General features: G+C 42.9%; 2 protein-coding genes across 2 annotated transcripts; both read left to right on the top strand.

The window, feature by feature from the left end:
• Positions 1 to 8816: 8816 nt before the first annotated feature.
• LOC121613812 (high-affinity choline transporter 1-like) lies at positions 8817 to 15815 on the top strand. Its single transcript, XM_041947458.1, has 8 exons — positions 8817 to 9050; positions 9906 to 10019; positions 11001 to 11156; positions 11657 to 11805; positions 12671 to 12814; positions 13179 to 13332; positions 13607 to 13824; positions 14377 to 15815. Exons 1-8 carry the CDS (start codon positions 8867 to 8869, stop codon positions 14932 to 14934), a joined length of 1677 nt encoding a protein of 558 aa, XP_041803392.1. The 5' UTR covers positions 8817 to 8866; the 3' UTR covers positions 14935 to 15815.
• Positions 15816 to 18064: 2249 nt separating this feature from the next.
• Positions 18065 to 19983, top strand: LOC121614221 (G-protein coupled receptor 4-like). The gene is made up of 4 exons (XM_041948035.1): positions 18065 to 18115; positions 18197 to 18349; positions 19122 to 19309; positions 19397 to 19983. The coding sequence occupies exons 1-4, from the start codon at positions 18065 to 18067 to the stop codon at positions 19890 to 19892; spliced, it is 888 nt and encodes a 295-aa protein (XP_041803969.1). The 3' UTR covers positions 19893 to 19983.
• Positions 19984 to 25779: the final 5796 nt, after the last annotated feature.

Raw genomic sequence — 25779 nt, 5'->3', positions numbered from 1 at the left:
ACAGCCAGCACAGCTTCCCAGGTGCACAGCAGGTGTGTCTAATTAGGCCTCATTAAACTGACGGATCTTTGGGTCATTTTCCTGTACTTTGATAAGTCTGATTGCACACATATATTCTGCTAATAGTTAGATTACATGCATATGCTTACATTAATGATAGTTGGATCCTGATGTGTTGATCTTATTCATATTTTCTGCTGATGGATTGTGTGACTGAACAATCAACAGAAATAGAAATTCTACCTCTCCTGGGTAAGTTTTTCCTTTATTATTCATAGAAGTGATTTAGACGAGGAGTGATTCTTTGTGTGCAAAATATATCTGAGGCCAGTGTGACCTAGAACAGGAGGTTTTGAGATAGAGGCCTGGCATGGGAGACATCTTGGGGCCCTCGACTTAAGATAAAACAGGCTGGCGTCAGGGATAAGGGTGTCTCTCTAGATTCGGCCTTGCAAACAGGTTGCTGGGCCAGTGACGCTGGATTCTCAAAAATAATCAAGCAGAGGCCAGGAGCCGATGAGAAGGAGCCGACGACTGTTTCAGCATTTCCTCATGTTCTGTCTATAAAACACTGGGTCAGGGAGGGGTAGTGTGTCAGACTTGGTGAACTGACCCAACTATGTTGTGGATCAGGGAAAGGTTTAAGTCGAGACCCAGTGCTCTGTAACCTTGCACATTCTATTTATGTTAGAATAAAACTGATTTTTGGGGACTCAACATGTAGCGGCCCTTGGCATCAGTAATCACAGCGTTGAGTTCGACTGGTATGACTTTATTCTTCCGTTAGGATACCGTGAAACTAAAACCACATAGCAAAAGAAAAAAAAACAAATCAATTCCATAATACATCAACATTCAATTCAAGTATAAATTACAACAACAAAAACTAATATTTCGCGTTTCCTTAAAAATCACACACACTGCAATTGCAATTAGTGCATCCTACAGCTCCTGTAGGATGCACTTTCCACTAAGGGTAAAGGGGGCCATGAACCCAAGTGGATCATACAGAGAAGCTATGACAGAGAGGAGACCTCGACGAGTTGGAAGATGATCTTTTGCATTAATGCTAAAACTAAAAGAGTCACTCACCATTGACCACTGAATGCCTAGTACATGTCCTTCTGATGTCACCTCTGGATTTAGTTTCAAAGGATCTGTTGACTCTGCTCTTTCTGAGGAAGCTACACAGGAAAGAACATCTTTGTGGTTTGAGTCAAACTTGTGTAATCTGAGACCTGCACGGCTACACAGTTCCTGTGCCTCAACAATTAATTCTTTGGCCTCTTGAACAGTTGGAAGACTGATTAATCCATCATCAACATAAAAGTTCCTTTCAACAAAGGCGGATGCTGCGGGATGGATAGCTCTGCACTGCTGAGCCAGATACTTCAGGCCAAAGTTAGCACATCCAGGTGAGGAAGCAGCACCAAAAAGATGAACTGTCATTTGATATTCTCGTGGTTCATTTTCTAAGTTACCGCCCTCCCACCAAAGGAACCTCAGGTAGGTACGAGCTTCTGGAGAAACTCTGAATTGATGGAACATTTTCTCAATGTCACAGATCACGGCAACCTCCTCCCTTCTGAAACGACATAAAACTCCCACCAGTGAATTAATCAAATCAGGACCAGTCAGTAAAGTGTCATTTAGTGAGATGCCATTAAACTTTGCTGAGCAATCAAAAACAACTCTTAGCTTATTTGGCTTCCTTGGGTGATAAACCCCATGGTGAGGAATATACCAGACACTTTCTCCCTCAGAAGGTGCAGGAGCTGGCTCTGCATTTCCTTTGCTGACCATGTCTTCCATAAAGGCAGTATACTGGTCATGATACTGTTTATTGGCAAATAGCTTCCTTTTCAAGTGTTGTAACCGAACAGTAGCTAGCCTCCTGTTGTTTGGCAGTGCTGGTGGCTTGTCTTTTTTGAAGGGGAGGGGCATCTGGTAGTGTCCATCCTCTTCCTGTTGAATATTATCACTCAGAAACTGTATGAAGCGGACATCATCCTGAGACACATATTTGTCTTCATAGTTCCTTTCATTGAAATCTGACTCCAAAACCTTCAACACATCTGTCACAGCAGGCACAGGCAATTCTTTAACTGCAACACGATGCACAAAACTATGGCTGCCCTGTCTGTCCAAATGAGGGTTGGCCGACCCTATGATGCTCCAACCTAGCACAGTTCGTCGCAAAAGGTTCATTTTCGCTTCCCATGATGACCTCTAGGGGGGCCAAAGCTAAAGGGCAGTCATAGCCAATAAGGAGTCCAACTTCACAGTCTTGAAGTGGTGGTAACTTGTTGGCTAGATGGCTGAGGTGAGGCCACTTCAGAGCTGTGCTACTTGTTGGAATGTGGGACTTATCAACTGGTATGAAGTCACGTGTGTAGGCCTGTCGTATTTGAATATGTGCTTCAGAGCTAAATCCGCGAACTTGCAGACTACTGGCAGTTTTACTGGTTATGACAGTATTCACAGCTGTCATGGTGCTTAATTTAAGCTGCACCGGCTGAGTGTTCAAATTTAAGTCGACAGCCAAATCTTCTAGCATAAAGGTGGAGTCACTCTGAGTGTCAAGAAGAGCATAGGTGAGTATTTCTCTCTGGGGGTCTGTTGTTGAAGACACTAGGACGGGAACAATGCTAGAAGTGGCAGAATCATGCTGAGTCAGGGCATGAGACATAACTTTATGGATTTCATTGTTTACGGGATCTTCTGTGGCAACATTATTTGTCATTTCTATAGGTCTTACATTTTCTCGATGCAGGCAGGTAGGGTGACGTCTACCACAGGTGTCGCAGATATGTCGCCTTTTACAGTCTTTGGCAGAGTGGCCTTTTCTTAAGCATCCAAAGCATAAATGATGTTCATAAATAAAGGCTCTTTTCTCATCCATAGTTTTTATCACAAAGACTGGACATTTAGCAATGGCATGTGCTTCGTTTCCGCAAAACAAACAAGGTGGCTTTGGTTTTAGGCTTTCTGTTGGTGTTAAGTTGAAGCCTTTTATTTTAGTGCTCGTGTTGAATGTTTTGGCTCTCTTCTGCAATCTTTCATCTGATGTTTTTAAGTTTATCATTAAAGGGGAGGCAATTGGATTACAGGCAATGCGAGCTTCCTTCTGCATGAATTCTGAAAAATGTTGAAAGCTTGGATAATCACCGGATCGATCTAACTCTTCAACAACAATTCGATTCCATCTGCGTACTAACCATTCAGGCAGTTTCTGCAGAAGTTTGTGATTTTCTTCACAATCATTCAAGATGGATAGGCCTTTAATATGAAGCATAGTTTGCGCACATCCTAAGAGAAAATCTGCAAACTCTTGTAATGCTCTTGGGTCGTTAGCAGCTATCTTCGGCCATTTTAAAAGTCTCTCTCTAAAAGCCCTTTGAACAATAAATGGACTGCCATACCGGTCTTCTAGAACAGCCCAGGCACCTTTATATGCATCCTCTGAGTTCCGGTAAAAGAAACCTTCCACCGCCCTGCGTGCCTCCCCTGCTAAATAACTCTTCAAATAAAGCATTTTTTCACTTACTGGAAGGGGCTTTTGGTCAATCAGGGCCATGAAGTAAACTTTCCAATCTGTGAACTTCAGAGGGTCACCTGTAAAGGTTGTTAGCTCTGGGACAGGTAAGCGACTTAAAGCTAATGAACTTGCTATTGCCTGGGTCAACATGGTTTCCTGAGCAAAACTAGCATCTTCAGGAATTAACTTTAGAGGTGCTGTGTGTCGCGGCTCAAAGGGTGAGGCTTGCGGATTGAGGAAGGGTTGGTATTCAGTGTTAAGGCTGTCCAGGGGAGTTTTGGCAGTCTCCACAAAATTGTTGTATGCTCTCACACGAGCCTCTGCAACCTTCACTTCACTCTCTGCCTTCAGCTGTTGCAACTTTGATTTTTCCTCTTCCACCTTTAATTTCCATTCAGTCTCTAGTTTCTCAAGTTTTGCTTGTTGAGCATGTAGTGTTTGAACAGCCTTTGCTTGCTCCATCTTCGCTGCCAACTCTGCTTCTGCGTCCGCTCGTTTGCTCGACGATATAGAAATGCTGCTTACTTGGTCGTCCGGTTCTTCAAGAGCTTGTGAAACTACTGTTTCTGTGTTGGTCCTCCCAAAGACAGACCCATATTCCTCCTTATTTAGCTGCATCCTTACTCTCTCCTTTTCTAAACAATCATTGAAAGTTTTATCCATATTCTTCATTCGTTTATTAACAATATCACACATCTCAGATGATAAGGTGCTACATGCATCCATTTTCTTGACAACATCTGGAGTACTTGTGTGGTTAAGTCGAATGGGCTCATAATGTTGGCACACCTTATCATGTTTAGCCTTTATGATTCTTTGTATTTCCTTGAGCTCCTCAGGTGAGCAGAAAGTCTTTAGTTTAGCTCTTATTTCTTTAGCAGCCAATCTCCAAGTCTCATATGCCTTGTTAAACGCTTTCTCCTTTTTCTTTAGTTCCTCTTTTTGAAGCGCTTGGCCCTTTTCTGTTAAGGTTCGCTCACGAGAGCTAGACCTTACTTGTTGAATCTCAGTGTGATTCTTTATTTCTTCAGAGGGTGCAAACATTTTTGTTACCTTATAAATGCCTATGGAAACTCAAATTTGATGAGTGGTGGCCTTTAAATTATTTTCAAAAATTTTAAACTACTCCACGTATCAGACATTTACACCTTTTAGAAATAAAGCTAATAAACCATGTCACAGCAAAAATAGACCTTTGTAAAATTTATACTCAAAAAAAAAAAATTCACTATTAAATTACCATTGATTTCAAGATTAAAGTGATTGTGTTAACCTTTGATAAACTTAACCTCTAACAAGCATTTCAGTTCAAACATTTATGCCACAACATTCGCTTAGATTGACTACATTTCTCGTCTTTAAATGTCCATTGTCTTGTGCATTGTTCATTGAGGAAGCGAGCAGATGACTTCATATACAGTATTTGCTTAAACCGTTCCGCGTCTCCGCAAGTGACTTTACCACTCAGCCGAAGGTCTTTCACTGCAGTTATAGCATGGGGAAGCCGCTGGTAGGAGGAGAGCACTGGCCAGGAAAAGACTCTAATGCAGCGTAGAGTTTCACTGTAGCGGCCCTTGGCATCAGTAATCACAGCGTTGAGTTCGACTGGTACGACTTTATTCTTCCGTTAGGATACCGTGAAACTAAAACCACATAGCAAAAGAAAAAAAAACAAATCAATTCCATAATACATCAACATTCAATTCAAGTATAAATTACAACAACAAAAACTAATATTTCGCGTTTCCTTAAAAATCACACACACTGCAATTGGTACAAAAAAAAAACCCATCAATCTCTAATAATAATACAAAACCCCCCCAGCAGCCCATTAATACAAAGATAACGCATACCTCTCTTCGCCTACCAAGGGTGCAAACTAGATACAATAGCCTTGTTGAAATGGTCAAATACCGGCGTCGGACCAACTGCACTCAATGATAAACAAAAGAAACACATTCACATAAATGTTGGGCTTATTGTCAAACGTCACGAAATCCTTATTTTACTTCTATTCGTTTTAATTTTCAACTTACTTTGTACGATTCACTCTCCCGACCAGCTGCTCAGAAACATGCAAACCTGGCGTGTGACGTCACTATTTGATTTTCCCTTTAAACTTTCTGGGGAGCGCCAACACGGGAACATGAATAATACACAAAAAACTCCGGCTCCGCTGGCCACTTACACAACAGCTTCTCCTATTGCTTCATTAAAAGAACCCAGAGGACCAGAGATGACTACACTTACATGACTACAATTGAATTTGCATGTTTTTCCACTGTGAATTGCTTCATAGTTGCTATTTTTATATGGTGTATATATAAATACATATTTTACTGTTTTTCTTCAAAAAACGTTTATCTTATTTTTCTCACCAGAAAATGGAGCTTTTGGACGTTTACGGCGTGAGCTTGTCCAGGCAGCGTCTGCGGCTCAGCGGCTGTAAAGTTAAGAACACATGTTGTCGCCTCTAATTTTCTCTGCGGCCCCTCGTTTGAAACCTTAAAATAACTCATCATGCTATAAAGATTTTTGTGGGCTTTTTCACGGCTTGGCAGAGTCCCAGTGGGGGCCAGCTAACAGCAGTGCTAGCACAGCTATTGCTTCATCGAGCCCCACCCTAGAGCCTCCTGTGGTTGTTGTCATATGCACATAGTGTTAATCTTTGTCCGTTCATACTGTTTTAATGATCACAGGTTAATACTGTGTTTGCTATGCACACTGCACCACCTGCACCACCATGTCACAAGCAAAACTACACAACGATTCAACCACAGAATTACGCAGGACTTCTTACTGGCATCATTTCATAAAAAATGTTGCAGCTGTATTGTTTTTACACCGAAGATTTAATGTAGTATATTTAAAAAATAGGTCACCAAAACATAATCTGCAGTCAGGTTCAGATGTACATTCAGCTGAGACAAGAAGGATGACCAATTTGTGGATTTTACAGCAAAAATGAATTGAGTGGAGAATTTTTTTTCTTGACCTTTCCACCAGCAAACACATGCAGGACATGCTGACACACTTTGGTTGTTTTCCTGTTTTGTTTGCTTCTTGAAGGAAATGTTAGGGTTTGTTTTCCTGCTTTGTTTGCTTTTTGAAGGAAATGTTAGGGTTTGTTTTCCTGCTTTGTTTGCTTTTTGAAGGAAATGGTAGGGTTTGCTGCTTCTTGAAGGAAATGTTAGAAGAGGCTGTTAAATGTAGTCTGTGGTTTAGGCCTCCACCTTCAGCACCCTCTAAATTTTCCACCCCCTACCCGAACAAGGGTCTGTATCCAATCCCTACTTTCATCTTTTGACTCTACCTCTTTATTTTCTATCCCCTACCCGAACCAGGGTTTGTATTCCCACCCCGCTTTTTCTTGGTGCAGTTGGTGAGAGGCAGGGGTAGATGATGGTAGTGTGGCAATCGGCAGTTACATGTGGCATCTAGGCCTGTGGTAGCATTGTAGCAGCTAACAATAGCTAAAGCGGTGAGAGTATGATAGTATCTTAGCAGTTAGTATTGGTAGCTAGCAATTAACATTAACAGTATAGGTGAATCTAGCTTTATTGTCTTCTTCTGTTCCTCTTAGCAGGTAGCGGTTAGCACGTAACATTAGCTAAATGGTAGCATCGGAACTGTATTGTCTTCTTCTGTTCTTCCTAGCGGTTAGCATTAGCATTAGCAATGGTTAAATGGTAGCATCGGTACTGGCCACTACCTGGAGCATCTCTGGGTCAGTTGAACGTGGTGGTGCTGTTTGGATTGTGTAGGAGCAGTGTGAACTGGCACTAGGGGGGGTGACTCTGGGACGCCGGAGTTCACCGCCTAGCCTCCTGGAGGTGTAGTGGGACTAAGTAGGCGAAACACTGTTGAAGGGAGGTTTCCACCTGATGACCCCCAGAGTCGTGTTAGGAATCACTGCTCTTTGGCAGGTATAGAGGCAGATTAGAGCTCCAAGGTTCTTCACTGAGAATGAATCCTCTTTTTGAGCACAAGTATCTTGTGTTTAAATTAACTAACATGTGCTTACATCAGGTTTCCTTCATGGTGGCACCTCCCTGCAGGCTTAAAGCTCCCTGAGTCCAGTTCATTAAACTTTGCTGTTCTTAAACTCTACTTGTTATTTTTTCATATTGTGATTGCGTTTTACGTCTGTTATTTAAACTGGTTTTGCAAATGTAAAACACTTTCTGCTCTAGAAAGGTGCATTAAAATGGCCTGTAGATCTGTAGATGATCTTATATCTGGGACTTACACAGAGAAAAGTTAAACCAAACATCTGCTGGTTACAACTTCTGAATATACTTCCTCACTTTCTCTGCTCTTCATTGTTATTAGTGGATGACTTTGAGCTCCTTTAATGACAAATGCTGTGACTGGTGGTCATGCTGCAGCCACCAAACCCAGTAACTAACAAATAGTCGACAATAGGTTTTGTTAAAGTTGCAGGAAACCTGACGCCTTTGATTGCAGGCTCACAATGGAAGGGGCTGTTTTAGAGAGAGACAGTAACACAGTCAGGAGGCTGAGAGGCGGGGGATCCCCGAGGGCCAATGCTGAACAACAAGTGGCAGCCTGCTGCTTGAACGCTGCTGGATCCAGGTCTGTTTCTGCCGCAAGGTTTCAGTTTAGTCTGAACTGTTCCAGACAGGGTCAGGACAGGAAACCTGCACAGAATATCCCCTCAGAGTGGAATGCTTCTCTTTCCCTTTGATTTCCAACAGGAACGCAGAACACAAATATCATTATTAATCATCATTACAAACAAAACCAAAAGAAACAGAAACTCTTTTGGCTTTTCGTGTTTAAGGTGTGAACATTCAGCCCCTGGTTTCTCAGCTCCACCAAATCTGGAAATGTACTCATGAGATTCTGCTCTGAAACTTTGAAATTACAATAAGTGACACATTTTATGGGTCTGATATGATAATTGGGACACAAAATCAAAGAATCTATGTAGTTCTGATGTGTTTTTTTTTGTAATTTTCTTGATGAAGAAAAGTCCTCAGACATCCTGATGGAGCTCTGGGACTCTGCACAGCCGCGTCACTGTGAGCTGCTGCAGCTGAGCAGCGAAGTGACGCATCTGAATTGTAAATGAATGTCTGATCGAAACGTCTTTTCCCGCCTGTTAGACGCTGCTGGAGAAGACGCACTGAAATGCTGCCGAGCTTGTCAGCCGTGCAGCCTGCGGCTGCTGTGGCAGCCACACCCAGACGCCCTGTCAGTCATTCAGGTTGAGCAAGTGCCTCCGACGACCTGCGCGCAGGGCGCTGCGCGCTCGGCACTGTGCGCTCGGCACTGTGCGCTCTGCGCCGCGTCCGGACACTCAGCATGGCCGTCAACGTGCCGGGGCTGGTGGCCACCATCATATTCTACGCGCTGGTGCTCGGGATCGGCATCTGGGCTTCCATCAAATCCAAACGTGATGAAAACAGGACGCAGGCAAACCATGCGGACATGGCCCTGCTGGGGAACAGAAAGATCAGCTTGGTCGTCGGCATCTTCACCACAACCGGTGAGTCTGTTTCTGTGCAGCAGCTGCGAGCTGCAGGTTCGCTGCTGTCTCCTTTTAGACAGTTAACACATGGTAGGTTTTGTTTTTTGTGTTTTGTTTGAGGCATTGCTCTGTTTTTCGTGTTTCTGAGTCTCTGTGTACACATTTATTATTTGGATATCTTTTTGGATAGTACAGGACATGTAGGCTGTTCAGATGAGGTCAGTATATCGTGCTGTTAAATGCTGGTGGCATATTGGAAAGTTTGGCTTGGGGTTGATTAATTTGTCTGAATAATCCTGTGAGTGATGAATGTAAATGACCAGACACTAAAATCAACACACTCATTCATTCATTCATTCATTCCTTCATGCTAACCATATGGGACATCTTGACAGTGTTGACATCTCTACAAACACATCTTAATGTTCATGCAGGATCTCTTAAAGTACTTTAATATCTGGTAACTTTATTTACTGGACAACATGAACTCTTCAGGTGTTTCAGATTTTAGTTAAACTCTGTATTTACTGATGTCATAATTTGCTAATTAGCAGACAGAGCTAAACAACATATGGTGTCTACTTTGGATTACTAAGCATCAACTTCAGTCATTTTCAGGCCTGGTTTTTAACCTGCAAGCACGAGAACTTGACTTATTCTGTCTCACACCAACAGGAATTCTTGTGCTTTTATTGTGTAGATATATGTGTGTATTTATTGTATCTTCGCACTTCTATCTTAGTTTTCTTTATCTTTACTTAAGTAGCTTTTGACTTATTAGAGAAAACGCCAGCAATACTGACTGAAGTCATACTTCCAGCTATTATCTCCATTTAAAGTGTGTGTGTGTGTGTGTGTACGCTCATCATGCAGCTACCTGGGTTGGTGGGACCTTCATCATCGGCACAGCTGAGACAGTCTACGACCCAAAGCTGGGCCTGATTTGGGCTGTGATGCCAATAGCAGCGACGGTAGCTTTCACTGTTGGTAAGATGCTTTTCTTTAAACTCCAAACATTAAAGTTTATGTTTACTCTGGTTGACACTTCACTCCACATTCACTTCAGCGCTCACACTTCAGCTGAGACGTTTTCTTGAGATGCTTCAACATGAGCTGTTTCTCAGACAGTTTTCACATATTTTTCATTTTAAGTTTAAGTTTCAAATCATCATTTTAAAACAGTTCAGCTGTTGCCATTTGTAATGTAAGTAAGTGCATTAATTCTCTTTAGAATATTGAGCCTTTCTCAGTTTTCTCATGTACATGAGGACATGATGGACACTTCCCTTCAAGTTTCTTTAGTTCTTTTTTTCTGTCCATTATTTCATACTTTGGATCATCTGTGTTGGGTTTAAAGTGGATTAAAGACACTTTAAAGTTCCCATGAAGTCAAAGTTGATGTTTATGTGTCTTACGCTATGCATCGCCTATACGCCACTGTCAGCCCCAACAATGATAAGAAAAAGTTGTTTTGTAGGTATTTTTAATGGTATTTTTGAGTTGGTCATTTCTTAGAAAACAGTAAATATGTCGATGGGTCATCCTTCCCTCTGGAGCACAGGCCTTTACTGCTTTTGCAGCCAGTGAAACTAATTGAATTGAATCCGCTGCCACGGATGTATAAAGATTGCTTTATATGAAAATAAGACTAATTGTGTTTTCGTTACCTTTGAATGAGCTCTTCATATCTACAGAGGGCTGTTTTTAGCAGCAACCATAGCTTCTCCCGTACGTTTGTAAGGGTGGAGTGAGCGGAGGGATATTTTAACCTCATCATGTCATGCCACTTATTCCTACACTCAAAAAGTACCAAAGACTCTTTAAACCTCCAAAACCGAAGGCAGTTTCTACCGTTGTAGCTTGCTGGTCTGAAAGAACGGACGATGAAAAGATAAGAATATATGACATACTTAACCTGTAATGTTGCAGTGGAACCAGAGCTGCAGATCTTTTGCGTTTCTCTTTAAGGTGGTCTTTTCTTTGCTGAGCCGATGAGGAACAGGAAGTATGTTACCATGATGGACCCTTTCCACTCGAAGTACGGAGACAAGCTGAGTGGACTTCTGTCTGTGGCACCACTGCTGTCAGAAATTATTTGGGTGACATCAACGCTGATAAGCTTAGGTAACAATCTATCCAACTGCGTGTTGATCTGTATGAACTCTGTGCATACTGTGCTTGTACTGTATGTGTGTACTTGTACAGCATTTGTGACTGTGTACTTCTTCAGCCTCCTGCTGCCTTGCTCTCTTGCTTGCCATATTTAAGAGTGTAATGTAGCCTTGGTAGGTTTACTATTATTGTTCTGTAATGTTCATTTCCATTATGGTGCCACCCAGAAGTTATTCTGCTGCATTTCAGAAAAATGTTGAAAAATCTTTCTTTTAAAGAATCACAATTAATTTGATGAAAGCATTTCAAATGTTATTTCTGAGCAATTAGTTCTCTTTTAGCTCTGCATAATTTATAACTGATGCATCACTTCAAATGAGTGAATCGTTGCACTGTGCTGATGATCCTAATCAATGATGCGCTGACGAGTGTGCTCGAATGTGTCTCCGGATATGTGTGTGCACTATTTGTTTGTTCTGAATGTGCATGGCCACTGCATGTGTGTTTCATAGGAGTTACAATGAGTGTGATCCTGGGTTTGTCCTACGCTGTGTGCATCTGGATTTCTGCTGCTGTGGCCATCACCTACACCCTGCTGGGAGGTCTCTACTCTGTGGCCTACACAGACATCATACAGCTCACTCTCATTTTTGTCACCTCGGTAATTTGGTCAACCACATCTGAGTTAGCATGCCTCCACAACTGTTACAGTGACCCAGTTTCATGTCAAAACATATCAAAACATCAATAGAAACATCATCATTACCTGCAAAACTAAAGACATTCCCATCAGTCTCAGCTGTACTTAGAGATAATGAGCAAATGCTACCATGCTAGCATGCCAAACAAAGTTGGTAAATATCGTACTTGCTACACACGGGCAGATTAGCATTGTGACTGTGTTCATGTTTGCATGCTGACATTTAGCTCTAAGCATACAGTATGTGCATGTGCAGCTTCACAGAGCAGCCAGCCGGGCTGTAGCCCCTAGTTAGACTGAAGGACATTTACGTCACTGGTTAGAAATTTTCTAAAATCTTTGGCATTCGTTTTATGTGTGTTGTCGAAAATGTTGTCAGTATATTAAAGGGGGCCTCCTTCAATTTTATGCCCCAATTTCATGTCCATAAAATTGGGGCATTCACAAGAAAATTAAAGTAAAAGGTCTAAAACAAAAAAATCAGAGGCCGAGAGATATGCTGACTTTTATTTCAGGTCAAGCTCCAAAAATGCTGCATCCTACATTTCCCATGATGCAACACAAGAGCATCTTTTATTATAACTTCCCTACATTTGAAATGCTGATGCATTTAAACCCTACACATTTAGCTTTAAATAAAAAGGTTTCTGTTACAGGTGTATGTTCCAAGGTCAGGCTGAGATAACTCTGATGACATTTCTCCAGAGCCACAGCTAGAAGACGTTATTCAACACAGAGAGAGTGGTACCCTGAGCATATAAGTAGAGCAGGGCAATAGACACGAGCTCCACTTCGATGTGTGTATTAATAATGCATCTCTCCTCAGTGGTTGTGCGTCCCTTTCCTCTTCATGAATCCCACCTCCGTTGACATCACCACCACATCTTTCAACCACACCTTCCAGGCCCCCTGGGTCGGCACCCTGACTGCAGAACGAGCCTGGATGTGGATCGATATCTTTTTACTCCTGGTAAGATAAAGAAACGCATCTGATGCATTAAGACCAGTCAAGACTGATGGTGTGTGATGGAGGTGAGATGTGCACCAGGAGGAAAAAGGCGACTCACTAAATGGCTGAAAGCACAGAATGAAGTCCATGATAACTGCTGTGTTCTTATTCAATGTGGAGGCTTTGGGCAACGCTTTGTGAAGTCTCATCACATGAGTGGAAAGTAATGTTGGTTTTTAAAAATATGGCATAACACGACGATGGGGCAAAAGTTCAAATTAGGTTCAGAATTTTATGTCTGATCATTTGGACGTTAAAATTCATATGCATATACATTTATCTCTAAATCTCTCATTCCTTGCGACCATTTCTTTTCCCCTCCAAGAGTATAGGAGACCTGGGTTTCCAGGACTTCCACCAGAGGACACTGTCAGCCTCTTCCTCCGCCACCGCCAAGCTGCGATGTTACGCTGCAGCATTTCTCATCCCCACGTTTGGAATCCCTCCTGTGCTCATTGGGGCAGTAGCTGCATCAACGGGTAAAGCAGTGGTGGTCAGTGCTTTCCAGCTTGAAATTTAAACTTTGAAAAGAAAGAGGTGCTACTAGAAGAACCGGCTCACTGAGCATGTCGTGGGTCGCTGTATAATGATCGTATGGCATGGTATGATTTGAAACATTCATCACAGTGTATGAGAGTAGCTGCTCCTGCACTGTGACTGTGTTTGAACAGGATTTTTTTCCCACTGATTGAGAAGTGACACCTCTAACACGTCAGTCCGACTGATTAATCCTGCACCTCTTCTGTCTCTTAGACTGGAACCTGACCTCGTATGGTTCTCCGCCTCCGTTCGAACGAGGCCAGACGGGTCTGATTTTACCCCTCTCCCTGCAGCACCTCACCCCGCCCTACATCTCCGTCATCGGCATCGGAGCCGTGGCCGCCGCCGTGATGTCGTCGACGGACTCTGCCCTGCTGTCTGCAGCCTCCATCTTCTCCTCAAACATCTACAAGAAGATCCTGAGGACCAAGGTAAACTGAGTTTGAGCTTGTGAAAAACTTTAGATTTCGGTTGCAAAGCAAATGAAAATATAAATTAATGGTCTTTTTTATTTTTAATGCCCTAATCACAAATGAATGCACTCTGCAGAGGCAGCCGTCCTCCACTTCGTTCATTAATTCCTGACAATGGACACCTCGTCGGGCATTGTCCTTTACGTAACTGCATTCACACAGTCAGCTATTTTCTGCCAGCCGCCCTCCTGCATTTGACAGCTGCAGCTCCATCTTGTCTGGATTATTATTTCATATTATAGTTTGCTCTTTGCTTGTAGAATATGCCTCTCTACCGCCAGCAGCCTCACTCGTGCTGTGAACACCGGCCCTTTTATGTGAAAGTGGTCATTGGGAAAACCTGGTTTGACTCCTGGGAAAGCATGTGAAAAAAACGCATTAATCTGTAACTCCAACTGGATTTCCTAGAATCCATGTTGTGTTGAGAACACAAAGCATCAAAACACGACCACGCAGTGAATGAGAGAAGTTTGGAAAGTTCCTGTCCTGATTATCTTCCTCTTTTTGTAGGCTTCAGACATGGAGCTCCGCTGGGTGATTCGTATTGCTGTGGTTTTATTCGGCCTGGCAGGTACATCACTCACCTTCCTGCACAGAGGTGTCATGGCTTTCTGGGTCATGGGTGGAGAAATCGCCTACATTATGATGTTCCCGCAGCTGGTCTGCGTCCTCTTCTTCAACATTTCCAATGCTTACGGCGCCGCTGTGGGCTTCCTGCTGGGCTTCTTTTTAAGACTTCTGTGTGGAGAGCCTTTGATAGGGCTACCACCTGTCATACACTTTCCAGGATGCGCCCTCGAAGATGGCGTTTACATTCAGTACTCCCCTATCAGGACCATCTGTATGCTGGTCACCTTTGCCACCATATTACTGGTCTCCTGTCTGGCTTCTCTGCTCTTTAACAAAGGACTGATTCCTGAAAAGTGGGACGTGTTTCAAGTTAAAGTCCATCATCCACCACAAACACAAATACCAACAGACAGTCCGAGCAGCAGTGAAAACCACAACTCACAGCTGCTGTGTGACAATGGGGGAGTCTCAGATCCCATGTTGGAATCAACTTGTTAAAATTCATCAGAATCAATGATGCAACAACGGACCTCATGTTTCTCTGAAGCAACTGGAAGGACTACAAGATGGCCTTTGTATTGTCTTGTAGACAATGATATGCTACAAGGAAAAATATTTACTGAAATTCAATTGTTTTATGTAATGTAACAAAACCTGTGACAAATACATGACTTCAGCGTTCTGCTACCTGAGATGGGTCAGAAGTAAAGTAAATAAAGGTGAAGAGGCTATGGCCACCTGCTCATCCCAACAGTCCTCACAGCAAGTCCAGACACAATGTTTCACAACTGAACACAAAATAATCTGTAGTCTGACAAAGATTTTATTTCAGAATTCACAACATTCAGTTAAGCCAGCAACCTGCAAGTCAGTTTGTTCTGACCGTGTAGGAATGCAGTTTATTACAGATCCATCATTCCGATGTGCTGACGGTGCCCCCTAGAGGCTGCTGTGTTCACTACGGCCACTGTATGAAAGAGTGGAACAGAGCACACGACATGCTGGTGTTTGGCCAATGAAAGTCTGATTTTGAGTTTGGAAATAGTTTGACAGGAAGAACCGTGTGATCGGCTGAGTTCAGTGTCCTGATGTTTCAAACTAGAGGAAAGTCCGTTGTGTTCAGCTCACACGAATTCTGATGGACCAGATGTGATGTGCTCCACCGCTGCCACCTTCTGCTTTGTGAAAGTTAATTGTGATTATTGTGAAATTTGCTAATGATTTGGTTTGGACGGTGGTGCACAGTTGCCTGTTGAAGCATAGCAATTTTTTAAAGTGTGTGTGTGTGTGTGTGTGTGTGTGCATGCATATTTGAATATGCTTCCCTCCAAACAAACATAACAAAATCAGCCTACCAGCACCTCTACAGCTCACTGATCGACCCGCTCTGCACTTGTCCATCTACATGTATTCCAGACTTGTTTTGGGGTTTTTTTTTTTTTTTTTTCTTTCTCTTTTGGCGGGACAACAGGCGTGTCCCAGCCATGTTCATCACCTTTGAGTGTCCCCGGAAACACTTTCCCTTGTCTGTGCTGCTTGCAGTGTTTCTTCTAAATACTGCACATGTTTATACTAAGTCTAGCACAAGGACCTCTAAACTGAGTAAATGTACTGAGTGAATTTCCAACACTGCCAGTCCTCCACAAGCTCAACGACTGGCTGTTGTCCTATAATCAAAGAAACAAACCAGGCATTAGTTTTCACCACCACGAAGGTACATTTTAAAAATATGACAATATATATATTTGAAGAAAAATAAAAAAGGTCATACAAATCCTTCAACTATAGACTGATTGTGTAACAAAGAAAAAAAAACTTTAGACATGGTAGAAAGAGAGAGTGTAAACTGACAGATGCATTCTCATCTTCCTGACTCAGAGATGAAGCCCAAGTCACATTTAGCAGAAAACTTTCTTTTTCAACATTTGCCAACGTGTCCTCACCGCAGAGGTCTTCATCAACTTGGATTTACCATGAATTAAAGCAAGATACAGTAGGTCCAACAAAGTTTACTGACATTTAATTTGGAACAATCATCATTTTAGTTTGATCCAGATTTACTCTGATTGCCCACGTGAATCATGGAGTGTGTTCAAATGGCCTTAATTTTCTTTATATTGTAAAATTAAAAAGGTTTCGCCAAATTAGAATTTACGCAGACACAAGTGTAGTTATTGGTTGTCTTGGTTTTCAGGGTCCTTGTGTTTCTTGTTCAAAACATTCTTTCGTTTGTTTTTGTTGGATTTGGAGTTTGTCTAGCCAAAATGAAGAAACCATTCCTCCTTTTGATGAATACACCAATGTAGTGATAATGGTGTGTATTAAAGGAGCGCAGTCTAATACTGGCTACTGAGGGGGTTTGAACCCGAGTTAGACCTGGCTGACGCGCTCTTTACCTGTTGTGCCTCCTGTAAACCATTCCGTCATTGTGTAGGGTTAAAAAATGTCCATATACCGGTTTCTCTTATTGCAAAAAGTACTTTATTAACTCTACAGTGAATAATACAGTGGCTTGATTTACCCGAGTCCAAAACACACATTCAAATTTCGTGGCACAGCGGCAAAGACAGCGGTCAAAAACCTGTTTGCCCTTCCAGGTCAAACCCTTTCTGTCGATGACAGGAAATGTCCCCTTAAATAGCCATAGCGCCACCCCGTGGTCAAATAAAAAATCTCACCGTACCCCATTTGGCTCCTACAGTGTGGACAAAGGGATTGTATAATAATGGAATTATAACATCTTATAACAAGGGAAAGAGGTCCAGAATGGTCATCAAAATAAAAAAGCAGATGTCTTTGGAAATACAGTATATACTGCATTAGACCAACCTTTCCTCAGATATGATGTTGACATGTAAGAAATATCAGCATCTGAGTAAGAATATGACTGACAGTGTTTGAAACATACTGAGCGCATGGACGAGTCATGGGTTTGGCTGCAGAGCTGAGTGGTTGAAGAAATGTCAGTGCACAGTTTGATGCTTTGCCGCTGAACCAGATCACACTGAAAAATATTGCAATTGTTCTGCAGACAAGCAGAGTTGAGCTTCAGCTGCCATTTTCAGCCTACAGAGATTGTTTGATATTCAAAGCAGCTGCTCTTCACTGCTGAGGTGGAAGCAGCCAGTCATGACAGGATCATGACAGGATTCATTATTTAAATTTGACATATTTTCATACTTGAACCACAAGCACCTCAACAGAAACAAAAATAAAAAATGATTATCAGAGATAAGTCAAATAACTTCTTTAGAAGAGGAAGTGTAGAACAGGAAGCTGTTGCGTGTGATCATGTACGATATGTACTGTGGACTATTTGGATGCAGAGACAACACATCAGACCTTGGTGAAGGCAAGCCATTCAGGTGGGGTCTTGCAGCTTTTAAAGGTATTTACTTTCCTTTATTCTAATGCAGAGATGATAAAAATTGCAAGCAGTCATGAAAATGAATGTTCATTAGTATTTAGATGAAAATATAAAACAGCAGTTTTTGATTTGATTTGTTGAGCATTCATACACTTTATTTATGTGAACTTTGGTGATGTCACTGAACAATGTTGAATAGATTTAAAAACTTGCTCCCTTTCCATGAACTGATCTCTTGAACAACATGTTTCAGAGGGAAGAATGGAACATTTCAACATGATCAACGCCTCACAGGACAACAACTCTGACCACATCACCAACGATCCCTGTGATTACAGAAACTTCACCGACGACCTCTGTTTTCACAGCAACATCACCGCTTTCTGTTATTACCACAACATCACCGACGACAACTGTGATTTCAGCCAAATGTTTGCCTTTGAAAATTTTGAAAAATTTGGATTTGCCGTGCAGGTGGTGATGTACATTACCATTTCTATCACCCTTTTTTTGACCATCTGGGCCATCTTTGCTGTTTATCGTCAGGTCTGTACATTATGACTGAAATTTATAGTGTATATAAGCTGTGTCATGTGTCTGTCTAACTGTCTGTCTGTCTGTGAAGGATCTTGACCTGGCTTGGGGGCTTGGTCTCCATTATTAAAATTTACATGAAGTTGTTCGGAACCAAAATGCATTCAGTTTACATGTGATGGTCCATTCCAGCCTTCTTCTAAAATGTGAAAAATATAGAGAAATTGCACATGGTTGGTCTGGATTAGTTCAGTACAGTGTTTGCTCTATTGCACAGTAGATAAATGCAGTACATATGTGTCAGTAGAACAAAAATATGTATGCATAGGTGTATAAAGAACAAAAAAAATGTAATATTGCACAAAGTTTTGCATGTATGTGATAGCAGGATGCTAAACAACAGTAGTGCAAAGAACAGTATGTGAGTGTGCCAGAGTTCATTTTTTTACTTCAGGTTTGGTTTTAAATGCCAAATTTTATTTTTGTTGCTAAAATTTAAAGCTGCTGTTTTAGCCCCACACGTGTGCTTGGTCTGTCTTCAAGCAGGGAAAAAGTGGCAGCCTGGTCACAAACTTTAACCGTTGCACTGAAATGTGTCGCTGAATTCTGAACATTTGAGGCGGGAAATGATCAGTGCAACATCTTGATTGATGTGGTCAGCACTGCCCAGTTTGACTTTGAGTTTATTAAAAAAAAAGTGTAAATACCTCTGACTGTAATTGCTGGTCAGAGCAAGAAGAACGTCTACGACTGCTTGTTTACTTTTCTCGATGTTTTCCTGCAGGTGCGAAACGATCATGTTGCTCCCATCTACATCATCAACCTCCTCATTTCCGACGTCATTCAGCTCTGCAGCATTATCATTTGGGAGGCACCAATTCAGGAACGGATGATATTTATAATCTTGCCTTATTCTTACAACTTTGGTGTGAGTGCCAGTGTTTGCTTCATGGTGTGTGTCGCCGTGGAAAGGTAGCTATCTGTCTCTGCAGTATATGTCCATTATATTACTGTATAATTCTGCAGCTCCTTAAAGTCTGTGTCTATCTTGCATTACAGGTATTTGATCGTCTCCTGCCCACTGTGGTACCGCTTTAGACGGACCATCAAGAGCTCTGTGGTGGTCTGTGTCGTGGTCTGGGTTCTTCCTCTTGTCTTTCTCCTCACTTCCCGTTTCTGGAATTACACAGGAATCTTCTTCGCAGTTTCCCTCCTCATTCCCCTCCCAGTGTTCATATTCTGTCTGGGTGGGACCCTCAAAGCCCTGTCTGCCAGCACTGTCCCCTCTGATGAAAAGCGACGAATTCTGGGAATCTTGGTCCTGGTGCTGCTCATTTACACGCTGCTGTTCCTGCCCAGAATCATTTCCTTCCTTGCAGACAAAAACATATATAATTATAAATTTCACCGGCTGTCTCTTTTGTTTCTCAAGTTAAGTCCTCTGGCAGACTTAGTCCTGTATGTTTTCATGAGGAAGGGGGCCATAGACAAGCTTCTGGCCGCTGTGTGTTGTTGCAGAACGGACAGTAATGATACCAACAAACCAGCAGTTTGAACGATGCCAACATTTACACAGTCAGCTTCATGCAGGCAGAGAAAGAGGGAGAGAGAGAGAGAAAGGGGAGGAAACAGAGACAAACAGGAAGGACAGAGATGAGACAGGATCTCCACTAAGACACCGAACTGTAGATGAAAGGAAGCTCTGACTCTGCTGTGGGAGTTCTGGCTGCAGGGAAATGTTCTGGTTTAACAAATGGAAATATTTTTTAGCTGTTATTCGATGTCAGTCATTATGATCCTTTAATCTCAGAAGCAAACCAGATATTATTTGTTGATTAGCTGAGCTCATTATAGCCGCCATGGCATCTTTATTTCTAAGTCTTTTGTTGTTTCTGGTCTCTCATACACATTTTAATTTAGCTGTTCCCTGATGTATGTCTATTCAAAACTGGATTGTTTTTTCATGAAGCTTTGTACAAATCAGAAACAAAACAACATGCTGTTTTTGTTTAGCCTTATTTAATGTACTTTTTATATTTGCTGTTTTGGTGATTGGTGTGTAGCAATATGGATAAAATCATATGTAATACATGTAATTTTTTAGGGAATTTTCTGCACAGTCAATTAAAAATCTGTATCTACACAAAAATATGAAAGTGTGCCTTTGACCAACTCACTGAATTAAACCTGATAAATTAAGGTCCAACAGATATTCTATTGTGTAGAGCTCGACGATGCAGGACAAGATAAAAAAAAATCATCCTTGCAATCATGCTGAGGAACCACATGAGACAAAGTGTGCTGCCCCTTTAAGAGTAGGTGCGATGTCTTTTTTGTCCATGTTGGCTTGCCATAGTTCTTTTCCAGTGAGGATAGTTTGAAGCAAAGCTGTTGTTTTTCTGCTCCACATTTACTTTTCTCTGCTGAACCCTAAAGAGCACATGTCTGTAAGTAATAGTTACCTTTTCATGTTGAAATCGTCTGTGATAGTCTTCTGAAACAGTTATTACAATACAATACAATACAATAATTTGTTTGGAAAACTTAAAAACGGGAGCGATGCTAGCGTGTTAGCCAGTCTATGGCGTTTTCAATGTTAAGTTAGCATCAAGCTAATCGCCAGTTTACTGTAGTGACTACTCAATCGTATTTTTAGCACGTTTGTGTATATTTGTGTTGTGCATAATAATTAATGACTCAGCGTTTTTTTGATGTAAATGAAAGAGTCAAATACATTATCTTTGTAACATTTTATTTTTATTTTTGTATTGCAGGTTCACAGTGCTTCTGAGAGTAAACATCTGAAACTTACCTGCTGACTCCTGGATGTTTATTAAGGAACCTGTTTAACTGTCTGCCAAGCTAGAAATCAGCTCTACACCCTAGTAAGGGCAGAATAGTGAAAAGACATTCACCTGACGGGTTACCTACAGAAAAGTGGATCTTCGTGGAAACACACAGTTTTCTTGTGCCATCAAAGCTGCAGTAAACACAATGGATAATAATGAAGACACATTTGAGACACGATCAGTATGTTCCAACACCTCAAGTGTCAGTCAGCGTTCCTCTGCAAGCACCATTGCAGCCAGAGCATGGGCAAAAGCATCATTTGCACAAAGAGAAGCAGACATGATTAAAGCACAAGCATACATTGAAGAGGAACAACAAAAGGCTGCAGCAGAGGCTGCTCGAAAGAAAACGGAACTGCAAGCCAGTCTGCATACACTGAGGCTAGAGCGTGCGGCTGCAGCTGCCATCGCAGAAGCTAATGTTCTGGAAGCAGCTGCGGAGAATGAATTCGGAGAGCTAGATCGCGCTAGTCTAAAAAGTGAATATACTGAGCATAAGTATGGAGAATCCAAAACCTGAACCTCACCAAGATTCAAAGCTTCTGGAACCCACACCAACACCAATGCGCCAGCTAACTATGGACGATGGTGAGACAGCTGGAAACAGTATGGGGGAAGGTAAAGAGGAGTCAAGTGAGATTAGCAGCTATGAATTCTGGGACTTACCTGTTCAGCAAACATCCAAACTGAGGGATGATGCTACTCCATATTACCCTCATGCTCAAAGATCAAGCAGGACTGGCTATCTGAAGCGGGAGCGTCAGCACGGTTTAAATCCATCCAAAGACACTTACAGCCACCAAACGCAGTCACACAATACTAGACCATTCAGCGATAGCTATCAACCTCCTCAGCCACATAAAGGCGCTGCTCCTTGAACCGAAGAGCCTTGTTCATCATCTACAACCGAGTTGGCCAAGTATTTGATACGTCAGGAGATGATAAGCTCCGGATTGTTAAGGTTTGACAATCATCCAGAAAATTACTGGGCCTGGAAGGCGTCTTTCTGCAGTTCTACGGCGGACTTAAACCTAACAGCAAGGGAGGAGCTTGGCTTGGGCCAAAATGTTCCGAGCATGGAAAGAGAATACGAGCAATCCACATACACGACGCAGCAGCTGGTGTGAGCATGGTATGGCAAAGGTTGGAAGACTGCTATGGAGCACCAGAAGCGATAGAAAACGCACTCCTTAAGAAGGTGGATGATTTTCCAAAAATCGCAAACCGAGAAAATCAAAGGTTGAGAGAGCTGGGAGACCTTCTCTTGGAGCTTGAAGCTGCTAGGGCAGATGGATTTTTACCTGGTCTCAACTACCTGGACACATCTCGTGGCATCACTCCAATCGTCCAAAAGCTGCCATACTCCATGCACGACAAATGGGTCTCTCTAGCATCTCGGTACAAGGAAAGCCACCAGACATCTTATCCACCTTTCTCCTTCTTCGCAAAGTTTGTTTGCGACCAAGCCAAAACACTCAATGACCCAAGCTTTACCTCACTCACAGGCAGTTGGAGCACTGGAAAAGTAGAGCATTCCTTTAAACACAACATGAAAACACCCGTCTCTGTCAAAAAGACAGAGGTCTCAGTAGACTCAGACAGCAGCCATGGCAACCCTTCAGAAAAAAGGATGGCTGACCCAGACAAGCAAACCACTCAATAACAAACCACATCTTCTTAGGAAGTGTCGTGGTTTCAGGAGCAAATCCTTGGATGAGAGGAAAGCCTACCTTAAAGAGAAGAATATTTGCTATAGGTGCTGTGCATCATCCAGTCACCTAGCCAAAGACTGTGGACAAAATGTCCAGTGCAGAGAATGCAAGAGTGACAGACACCCTACTGCACTACATCCAGGGCTGGCTCCGTGGATATCTGAGACCTCTGTAACCACGAGAGATCAAGGTGGGGAGCAGGGGGAAGAGGCCCCTCAAGCTGTCACGTTGAAATGCACTGACATCTGTGGGACTACAGTCAGGTCAAGATCGTGCTCTAACATCTGTCTTGTCAGAGTTTATCCAGCAGGCCAGAAAGAGAGAGGTGTTAAGGCTTATGCTGTCCTGGATGAGCAGAGCAATAAGTCCCTGGCAAGAACAGAGTTTTTTGAACTCTTTGGTATTACACAGGGCACGGCAGCATACACCCTGAAGACCTGCTCCGGGGTCATTGAAACTACAGGGCGACGAGCAAACAATTTCATCATGGAGTCATTGGATGGTAAAACTCACATCCCACTCCCTACTCTAATCGAATGTGACATGCTACCAGATGACAAGTCAGAAATCCCCACGCCAGACACTATACACACCTCAAGCGGGTCGTAGGCAGGATCCCAGCTCTAGATCCCTCTGCAGCTATCCTAATCCTGCGTGGCCGAGACGTACCATGGGCACACAAAGTTCGAGAACAATGCAGTGGACCCCACGACGCTCCCTACACCCAGCGTCTCGACTTGGGCTGGGTGATTGTAGGAGAGGTCTGTCTTGGAAGAGCCCACAAACCAGATTGTGTCAATGTCTACCGAACTAATGTGCTGAGTAATGGGCACACCTCTCTGTTCGACCCCTGTACTAACAGCTTCCACATCAAAGAGAAGTTCGATACTTCAGTCCATCACCATCAATCTCCAAGGGCTAACGAGATGAAAGACTTGTTCGATGAAAAAGACAGCCTTAGTGAAGGAGTCTTCCAGCGTGCGCCAAGTGATGACAAGCCTGCCATGTCCGTGGACGACAAGGCCTTTCTGGAAATAATGGACAGGGAGGTCTTTATGGATGACTGAAACAGTTGGGTGGCGCCACTACCCTTCAGAGAACCAAGGCGCAAACTCCGTAACAATAGAGTACAAGCAGTCAAGCGCTTTTCAACGCCACGCCACACTCTTGGAAAGAAGCCAGACATGAAGGAACACATGGTTGCTTTCATGCAGAGGGTCTTTGAGGCAGGTCATGCTGAACCAGCCCCACCGCTTAGTGAGTGTCTGAGTGTTGGTTCTTGCCAATCTTTGGAGTTTATCATCCACGTAAACCAGGTCAGGTACGAGCAGTGTTTGACTCCAGTGCTAAGCAGGACGGCATCTCCCTTAATGACATCCTGTTGAGTAGCCCTGACCTGAATAATAAACTTGTGGGAGTTCTCACTCACTTCCGTAAGGAACCTGTTGCGGTGGCAGCGGATATAGAACAAATGTTCTACTGCTTCAATGTCTGCTAGGAACACCGCGATTTCTTACGTTTCCTCTGGTTCGAGGACAATGACCCTGCCAAAAAGATTGCAGAGTACCGCATGACCGTTCATGTATTTGGCAATAGCCCTTCTCCCGCTGTTGCCATATACGGCTTGAGAAGAGCTGCCATGCAAGGTCAGGACGAATATGGCACGGAGGCAAAACAATTTGTTGTAAGGAACTTTAATGTTGACGACGGACTTACCTCCTTCTCCACCGACGACGATGCCATCCAAGTCCTGAAAAAGACCAAAGAAATGTTAGCCGACTCAAACATCCGACTGCATAAGTTAGCCTCCAACCATAATGCAGTGATGGAAGCATTTCCATCTTTACCCTTGCAAAGAAGCTTAGGTCTCAACTGGCACCTTCAAACTGACAGCTTTACTTTCCTTGTGTCTAGAGAGGAGAAGCCATTTACCCATAGGGGTATTCTCTCCACCGTCAACAGCATATTCGATCCGCTGGGGTTCTTGGCTCCAATAACAGTACAAGGCAAGGCAATAGTCAGAGAACTATGTGTTGAGCACTGTGAATGGGATGACCCAATACCTGCTGAAAAAGAGATACAGTGGAAGTCTTGGAAAGCACTTGAGCAACTCCACATACCAAGGCCATACCTACCTGTTTCCTTGCTCGCCACACAGCACAGGAAACTATGTGTTTTCTCTGTCCACAGTGGCCATCTCTGCAGTGGCCTACCTCAGAGCAGTTGACGATAAAGGGCACAGTCACGTAGGATTCTGTATGGGGAAATCCAAATTAACACCACCACCACCAGCTTTGTGCGGCCGTGCTCGCAGTCGAGCTAGCCAACATGTTAATGGATGAACTAGATGTTGAAATCCACACAGTGAAGTTCTACACTGACTCCAGAGTGGTGCTGGGCTATATCTATAACACCAGCTGCAGGTTCTACGTGTATGTCGCTAACAGAGTCGCACACATCAGGAAGTCCTCCCAGCCGGAACAGTGGCACTTTGTCAGCACGGACCACAATCCTGCAGAACATGGTACATGACCAGTACCAGCGGCGCTCTTTGGAGAGACAAATTGGTTTTCAGGACCCTCCTGGCTTAAAAAGGATGATGGAGCTACACTTGTTCAGCCAGAGTCCTTTGAGCTCATTGAACCAGACACAGATGCAGACGTACATCCACTGTTTGCCACCTTTGCTACAAAAGCCTCTAGGACACTGCTTGGTTCACACAGATTTGAACGCTTTTCCAGCTGGAAGATGCTTATACATGGAATAGCCAAGTTCCTTCAGAAAGTCAGATCCTGTTATAAAGCAGAAGGAGGTATTCCAAAATCAGACTGGCTTACGCAGGCAAGGATTGTAATTGTCAAGACTGTACAGCAAGAGGTCT

Source organism: Chelmon rostratus, chromosome 11, assembly GCF_017976325.1.
Source record: "Chelmon rostratus isolate fCheRos1 chromosome 11, fCheRos1.pri, whole genome shotgun sequence".
In the NCBI taxonomy this organism is placed as follows: domain Eukaryota; kingdom Metazoa; phylum Chordata; class Actinopteri; order Chaetodontiformes; family Chaetodontidae; genus Chelmon; species Chelmon rostratus.
This window is presented reverse-complemented; position numbering and strand designations above follow the sequence as displayed.

Bases quoted from the DNA above. Each gene is read 5' to 3' on its own strand.
- LOC121613812 (XM_041947458.1), top strand. From the start codon at position 8,867: ATGGCCGTCAACGTGCCGGGGCTGGTGGCCACCATCATATTCTACGCG. The intron at 12,815-13,178 runs GTAAGATAAAGA...TTCCCCTCCAAG, and splicing joins TCGATATCTTTTTACTCCTG to AGTATAGGAGACCTGGGTTT. The intron at 13,333-13,606 runs GTAAAGCAGTGG...TCTGTCTCTTAG, and splicing joins GGCAGTAGCTGCATCAACGG to ACTGGAACCTGACCTCGTAT.
- LOC121614221 (XM_041948035.1), top strand. From the start codon at position 18,065: ATGGAACATTTCAACATGATCAACGCCTCACAGGACAACAACTCTGAC. The intron at 18,116-18,196 runs ATCACCAACGAT...TTCTGTTATTAC, and splicing joins AGGACAACAACTCTGACCAC to CACAACATCACCGACGACAA. The intron at 18,350-19,121 runs GTCTGTACATTA...GTTTTCCTGCAG, and splicing joins TCTTTGCTGTTTATCGTCAG to GTGCGAAACGATCATGTTGC.